The sequence below is a fragment of the Mesoplodon bidens genome (genome assembly GCF_964165515.1).
Source record: "Mesoplodon bidens genome assembly, chromosome: 1".
Classification (NCBI taxonomy): Eukaryota; Metazoa; Chordata; class Mammalia; order Artiodactyla; family Ziphiidae; genus Mesoplodon; species Mesoplodon bidens.
The window spans coordinates 209,847,463-209,855,545 of record NC_138176.1 but is presented as its reverse complement, the minus strand read 5'-3'; the positions used below and the strand labels follow the sequence as shown (position 1 = coordinate 209,855,545).

The 8,083-nt window shown below is 48.8% G+C and overlaps 1 protein-coding gene across 1 annotated transcript in view; it reads left to right on the top strand.

The window, feature by feature from the left end:
- Window positions 1-1,246: 1,246 nt before the first annotated feature.
- The window catches only part of UNC5C (unc-5 netrin receptor C), a 407,419-nt gene continuing 400,582 nt past the window's right edge, over window positions 1,247-8,083 (top strand). The window contains 1 exon segment of the mRNA XM_081249069.1: window positions 1,247-2,321. Coding sequence (XP_081105195.1) covers window positions 2,198-2,321 — 124 coding nt within the window. The 5' untranslated portion in view covers window positions 1,247-2,197.

Sequence of the window (8,083 nt, the reverse complement as noted above, 5' to 3'; positions counted from 1 at the left end):
CTCAAAAATAAGAACAGCAGCTAACAATTTTATGTGTCAGGCACTTCACGTATGTTTAACTCATTTATCTCTCATAAAAACCTAGAAGATAGCTACTGCAAATAGACCCATCTTACAGATTAAGAAACTGAAGCTTTATTTTTCAATGTCAGTCAGCTAGTAATACGAAATGCTAAGAATTAAGCTCAGACAGTCTGACACAGGAACTTCTGATCTTCTTACCAAAATATCTTGGTATCTTGGTGTAGCGAAGCTGAAGAGGGAGAAGTGATTTTAGCAGGGCAGGCTGTGCCTCCGCAGAAATAAGAAGTGGCCAGATTTGTCAATGTCTTTGCCAAGAATGACCTTTTCAGATCTACCAGACTCATCCAAGACAGGTCTTATTGGCTAGAGGTTTAGATGGAGGTTAACTTTGAAACTATCTAATAAAATATTTCACAGATGGAGAAACTGAGACATGCAGTTCACCTGACCTGTCCAGGATAACAGAATGAGTTAGGACCACAGCCAAGATGAGACCACAAGCTTCCTGCCTGTGTGTGTGTTTACACATTTCCCCCTTGGCACCAAGAGCTTAAAATTTCTCTGATATATTATTTAATATTAGTTAGAAATGTAATAATCTTGGGAAGTGGTTTTCTTCTTCCTGGAAGGTCAGTGTGCCAATGTGTATTGGACTTTCCATCCATCCACTTTCCTTTTGTCCAGCCTTTCCTTATTTTATCCACCGGTTCTTACATTTCCCCTTCACCATTACAACAGGGATCCACAACTTAGCTACCCAGGCAATTCTTTCCTGAGGAAAAATCATAAAAATGCACTGCAGTTTGAGTCCTTACACACACACCGTTAGGAATCTGGAAAACATGTCACAGGTTCCACCATCACTTTAAGTGAGTATCTACAAATTTTGTTGTGCATCGTTTCTGGGAGTTTCTCCGGTATCATCTCACCACTCTACATACTCAACGTTGCCAGCCACCAAGGTGCACGAAAATAAAGCTCTGTTTAAGAATGAGTTTTCCTTGAGCTTTTGGTTTCTGTTGCACTACAGAGGAGTCATAGGCACCCAGAGCATAAAGCAGTCTGAGTGGCGCTGACCACTCCAAGACTGCCGCGGGCTGGGGCTCTGCAAAAGCTTCATGCCTTCCTCCCGGCCCCGCAGGACCTCAGCTCGAGCCCGACACCCCCAACCCACCCCACCCCCACCCCCGCCTAATCAACCGCAAGACCCGAAGTCGTAGAGCGGGTCCAGTCCCGGGGAGTCTGGCTCAGGCTCTGGCGGCGCCGTGGAGGAGTTGGGAGGAGGCAGACTGAGCTCCACTGGACACAGCCAAGGGGCTCGGGGCGCGCCCGCTGCGCTCTCGAAGTCCGGGTCTGGCGCACGGCGTGAGGCCGGCGCGCTCCCACGCTCCCAATACGCTTCGTTCCTCAGGTCGCTCTCGCCTCAGCTTCCTCAGAGAAACCAACAGCCGCTCTCCACCTCCGGCTCCGGGCACGCCGCTCCCGCAGTCCTCGCTTCCCTAATGCGGGCGGGCGGGCGCGCTCCCGCCGCCTCTTACGTCCCAGCGGAGTTGGGCTGGGCCCTCCACGCCTCCTGGGCGAGCCCCTCGGCGCGCCCGTGCGCCCCGCACTACTAGGTGACCCTCTTCGGCCACCCAGCAGCCGCAGCCGCAGCCGGGAAGTCTCTCCGCCCGCGTGAGAACCCCGAGACTGGAGACGGGAGCGCCTCACTGGGCACAACTCCCTCCCTCCGCTCTCTCCTCCTCTTGCTCGCTCTTCCTCTCCCTCCGCCCGCCCCCCGCCCCGCGTGCCTGTGTGTGTTCGGCACAGGCGAGGGGACCCGGGGAACAGTCCGGGCTCGGCGCGCGGCGGAGCTGCGGCTGCTCCCGCTGCTGAGGGGAGCGGCGAGGTGGCCGCCCTGCGCCTTCCCGGACTTCCCAAGTGGGGGCAGAGCCGCCGCTCACGGAGCCGCCTGTTAGCAGGCACAGCGAAAGCGGGACCTCCAAACTCCTCCTCAGCGCCTCCTCTCCACCCCCTTTTGGCCCCTGCCCTTGGAGAAAGTGGAGTGTGGCGCTCGGCCGTCGTTACTCCTTCAGACAGCTTCGCGGTGCACGGATTCCGCTGCTGCCCGGTGGGGCTCTCCGCTGTCGGCGCTCCTCCGTGTGTGCCTCCCCCCGGCGCACCTCTGTCGACGATGAGGAAAGGTCTGCGGGCGACAGCGGCCCGCTGCGGACTGGGGCTGGGATACGTGCTGCAGATGCTCGTGCTACCTGCCCTGGCCCTGCTCAGCGCCAGCGGCACCGGCTCGGCCGCTCAAGGTAAGGGGATCCGCCGAGCTCCGCGCCACCTCCCTTCGCTTCTTCCTCTCCTCCTCCCCACTTCCCCTGGCTTCCTTAACCCGCCTCGTCTCCCTCAACTGTAAACCACTTTAAATTCTACTTTCCCAACTAGTCAAGAAGCTTTGGTTAGGATGATTTTGAATCTGTCTTCCGAGATGGTCATGGATGGGCCCGGACGCGCGGGGTGTCGGACCCACGTCTGTCTCCGGGCATGTGTCTCTTGCGTGTCTCTTGCACTTTCTGCTGCACGCTCACACGTTGTTGTACCTTGCGCACTGCGAGGTTTGGAGAGACTCTGGGCGCGGGTGGCTGCGTGGCCTGCAGTAGAGGCCCCGTGACGCGCAGAGTCTCCCCGCGCTGTGCCACGTCGGGGGTTGCCGGATCCTCGCTGAGTCTCTGAGCGCCACACGCCGAAGGGCGCTCCGCTACGGAAACGTGTCCGTGGCGGCCGAGGACCCGCTGGCGCCGGTGGCCCTCGGCTGCTGCTCGGGGCGCTGCGGAGACTCGCGGCGCCCCCGGACCCGCGCGCCGCAGCCCGCAGCAGGCCCCGGAGCGTGCGCGCCTCCTCCGCCATCCTACCCTCTCCTCTCCGGCTCTCCCTCCCAGCCGGCGACGGAGAAACGTAACCCCCCTACTCCCCCCACCTCCCTCCCCGGCTCTAGAGGAAACGGACTGGTCGTTCAAACCAAAGCCGAAACTCCCCGGGGTAACCGGCCACTTTATAACTCTGACATTTTAATTTGATGCGTCTGAGCTTGAAAATAAGTGTCCGGGGCTCTGGGCAAAACCGGGATGGGGGAGAAGCTCGGCCAGGAGTTGTGGGTGGGTAAGGGAGCAGGGGAGGCCCGGGGGCTGGTTGCCTAGTTTCCTTCTCGCCCCCCGAGGGTGAGGTGATAGAGGCAAATCCCAGCCTTCCGAGCCTGGGAAGCTGAGTGGAAGGGAGACTGCGAGGAAGGAGCCCAGGCGCCCCTCTCCGGGGTCTCTCTCGGGTCGTCTGTGCCCCCAGCGCCCCCGCCACCTTCTGGACAAGCCGAGGGCCCACCTGGGTCTTACCGCCCAGTTTTGTGGCGGTCGCTGGCTCAGGGGAGGGAGCTCAGCTCTTCCTTGGGATGGGGGGGCGGGGGATGGAGGAAGCTTCTGCAGTGTTCGGAGGTAATCCAGGCATCCCATCCTCTCGGTTACACTCGCTCCAAACTTGGAAAGCAGAGGAGGTGCGGCGATAGCCTCGACTCCCCGGAGATGCTCAGACGCTCCGGAGGTTACCGACAGCATCCCCCTCAGATCTGCGGAGGCGCTGGGGACCAGGGCGTTGGAGGCGGAGGGGGGCGCTGAGCGTAGGCTAGTGTGTTCCGGGTCGGGAGGTAAGTGATCAGCGAGGCTCTGCGGATTAGCCACAGCTACTTCGGGAGTAAATTGTCCTGCTGCCTCGCTAAGTAGCCACGCTCATAAATCCTTCCTTCCCTTCTTGCCAGATGCCTCCCATCCCCGAGGTTCGGCCCTGGTTTTTCTCAGTCATATGTCTAAAGCTCATCTGCCTGTCCGTTTTACAAAGGAGTCTCCCCTGAGAATCATAAACTTATTGCAGGTTTCTTGAAATTGGGAGAAGTTCTCAGGACGGCTGCTGAGGGTGCTTAGAGGGGGTGTTTGGAAGTTGAAGGGAGCAACCTGATGAATTGTTGTGGAATCAACCGCACGACTCCCTTTGGAATTCGCCTGCTGTTATGGGGCGCACAAAGGACTAAGCTATAGGGTGCGAGTGGGAGGGGGACCAGGCGGTGAGAGAACTGTTTGGGAAAAGGACAAGTTAAAGTCCCCAAAGATGCCAAATAGGAGACGTAGGATCCCTGCCGAGAGCTTCTTACAGCCAAATTAAAAAGACTGGGTAGGAAAAAGGATCAATAAAGATAATCAAACAGGAGATTGTGAGTGGATTAATATTGAAAGAAGAGGGAGAAGGGATGAAAAGAAAAAACGGTCAGGACAGACTGAGCGTTTGCCACTTACACTTTTTTCATCTTACAGACCAGGCAAGGCAGAGATTGAGGATTGAACCTACTCTTCTGATCTTAAGTGGAAAAATTAAATGCATTCTTTTGGGTGTGTGCGTTTCACTGCTGTTCTTCTCCGTTTAGTATATTTATTTTCTTTCAGTTCCTGGTGAGCAAACTATTTATGTTTGAGTCTGTGGTCTTTGAGAGACACTATTCCACCACTTTAATCTTTGTTTTCCTCCATGTTGCAGGATACCAGCTATTCCTGTGTTGTGTGTTAGGTATCAAAAATGTAGAAAGCACCAAACCCTACTTTCAGCTTCTATCACTATCACTCTATTCCATTCCCCTAGCCTGTTTACTATTGAACTACTCATACATACACTTTCTTCTCAGAGTCACACTCCTATAATTCTCTGATAGTCAGACCTTCCTTTCCTTCTAATGTCTTCTCCTTTCTCCTCTCTCTTTGGACTAGATCACTAGGTAAATCAAAGATGCTGTTGCTCCCTCAAGGTATGATTTCCTTATGCTGAGGACTTAAAGATGGGAATAAACTATTTTTTATGGATGGAAGTATGTATGCAGTTAAGATGAGAAAGTTAATTTAAGCACTTTACACTGTGGAAAAGGTTTTTATTCTGTTGTTGGAAAGATACTAGAAAATTTGAAGTTTTAGGAAATATGTGTCTCTTCAGAGAGAGTCAAGAAAATAACAGATGTTAAGATAAAAAAGCAGAATGGGTGTTATTTGTGAGTGTACTTCGTTTTGTAACTGTGGTTTGAAGAAAGACAGCAGTTATTTTAAACAGGTCCTTGGGAGATTCTCTAGACTTTAGGCAACAGCTTTCTCCTTTCTGGCTATGTTCTAATTGTTTCGTTCGGGACTGCTGGGAACTCCTAGCTCCAGGGAATTTGTGGTGTTTCTGACTTTCAAGAATGAAAGATTTTACCAGGAAAAGGCAGCGTGTGTGTGTGTGTGTGTGTGTGTGTGCGCGGGTGGGTGTATGTGTGTGCACGCACGTGCACTTGATCAGTTTGCTTCAGAATTAGTGCCCTCCTGTTTTATAAATGCATTTTATTTCTGGATTTACACAGCATTGATATTCCGCTTATCTAGCACCAACTAGTGTTATGAGTGTTAACACCACCAAACTCAGAACAGGAAATTACTGAAGATTCTAATTATATTGGGATAATTCTCTATTATTGTAAGATAATTTGTAATGTTTTTAAAACAATATACTTCTTCTGAGAAAAGAGTAAAAATTACTTTCATACATTATGCATATTGGTGTGGTACAAATAGACAATTGGCATGAAAGGTTAAATTTCATGACGAGTATACCATATATTTTTCTATTTTAGGAGCAGAGTAAATTCATAAATTCACGTTTGGAATTCGCAGTAAGGGAAAGTAGGCTAGTTTACCTTTGATTAGAACAATAATTTCATGTATTCTAGCTTAGGGAATACTTAAAAGGCTTCAGAGAGCAAACTTTTCAAGTACTTGCAGAGAATGAGGAACCATTAAATTGTTAACATTTATTGACTTCCTGGCCTTCTGTGTTCTGGATACTGGGGATTCCAAATTCAACAAGACAGGGTCCTAGAGCATCTCCCATTGTAGTGTGGTTGTCCTGATCAGAATACATACTGATCCTTTTTTGAGCAACCCCCCCTAAGGACCTGAAGGAGGCACCGAGCTCTCCTAAACAAACTCTTAGCTTGCTTAGAATTATTGTTGAGACTAAAAAATAACTGTTCTCTAATGTATGCTGGGGTCTCCAATTAGTGCAAATAGCCAGAGTGCCTTAACTGCGTTTAGCACTTTTCTGATTTAGGTCATGGCTTTGCTGGAGCAGCAGAGGGAGTCACTCTGAGAAGAAACATTAAAATTACAGGCTGCAGCCACTTCAGGGAGATAATGGGGACGCTTGTGGGGTGGGGACTGAGGCAGTGCTCTTCCCTTGCTCTTTTAGCCTGTATCTTTTTTAGTTTGACTTTGTCGTTTGTGGCGGCTAAAAACAAACCTGTTCACATCCCCACGAATTAGAAATCCATTAGCTCATTTGGATAGTATATGCTATTAGAAGTAAAGTTCTGAACAATTATTGTGCATTTATTATGCCCCACACTGTATGCTATGTGTTAGGGACACAGAGTTGAGGAGACAGTTCACCCTTCGAGGAAGACTGACTTACAAGCATATAATTATAATTTACTTTCTGAAATATAGCAGTGGGAATAGGTATAGTATCATCTGGATTTAAGCATCCAATGTTAGTCAACATAGGACTAGCTAGGGTTGTAGTGTGAATGGTAGCAGGAGTTCCATGATTTCTGTGCAGAGAAACTTAAGGGTGGCAGTTTGGTTGGAAGCGGGTTGTTCTTAAAGCTGAGTTTGCATTGTAACTGTCTTATTAAATCTTACTTAGGTTTAATATATAATCGGTCTGGCTTTGGGGAGACTGTTAGAGACTGTTAGAGACTGTTGGTGGTGTGTGCCCATCCTCCCTGGTAGTTTAGTGGTTACTGCCGCCTCCACCACCTCCTAGCTGTGTGGCCATTGGTGAGTTATTTAGCATCTCCATGCCTCAGTTTCCTCAGATATAAAATGAGGATAAGATATACTGTAAGTCATATTAGGGTTGAATGAATTAATACATCTAAAGTATGTAGAGCAGAATTCTTTGGCTTCCAACTCTCTAAACCATGGGCAAAGACATCTAGAAGTTAAAGAAATTAAAGGTCAATAATTTTGAACTCGGAGTCGAGGGATTGCTGCAGACACTGCTTCCCCCAAAGCAACAAATGGAGCTGTCTGAAGAGATGCTCCAGAGTACTGTAAACTCCTGGGATATGATGTGGTTCTTTGAACAGCCTGTGGGAAGCTCTCTCTTTTCATAGCCACATTTCTTCCTTTCTGCACAATCTGGGAAAATTAACCTAACACCAGTTCTAAAAATGCCATTTTAAATCAGAGCCTGTTAAGTCCTGGCTACAACCTCCACCCTTGACTTTCTACCTTTACAATGAATATTGAAAGATAACTTTGCATAAATCCGTAAACACTTTTATGAAAAAAAAACATGCAAGTTCCATGTTTTCAGATAATGGTTTTGAGAAAACCAGCCCTCTATGCAAATGTGGATTGTTTTTCTTAAAAAAAAAAAGACACAAGTGTGTCTAACGAGCATAATTCAATACATGATAAAACAACACAAAAAAATAGAGTATGTCTCCTATATACCGAGTTCTGTTCCGAGAGTGCAGTCGTCAAGTCCAACAAAGTTAGCCGAGGTACCCAACTAACATAATAGGCTATATAGTACTGTAGTATAATAGGTTTATAATACTTTTCACACAAATAGTACATAAAAAAATGAACAAACACAAAAAATAAAGAAAACATTTTTACTTTTACAGTATGGTACCTTGTAAAGTACAGTAGTACCAGCTACATCACCGCTGCTTTTATGCTTGCTTCCGGGCATCCTGGGCTTGAAATAAGGATATTGTACTACTGTACTCTATACGGTAAAGTACACAAAAGCACAACCACTTGTAGAGGGTGCATGCACGTGACAGTGTACACCAAGCATGTGAATAACTTATGTGATTGGACATGCGAATGCATGTTCGCATCTTTGAAAAGTTCTCAGCTTGAAGGTTCATATGTAGGGGACTTACTGTATAGAAAAAATAGGTTGACTTGAAGGCAAAGCAAATTCACCAGGACTTTCATAT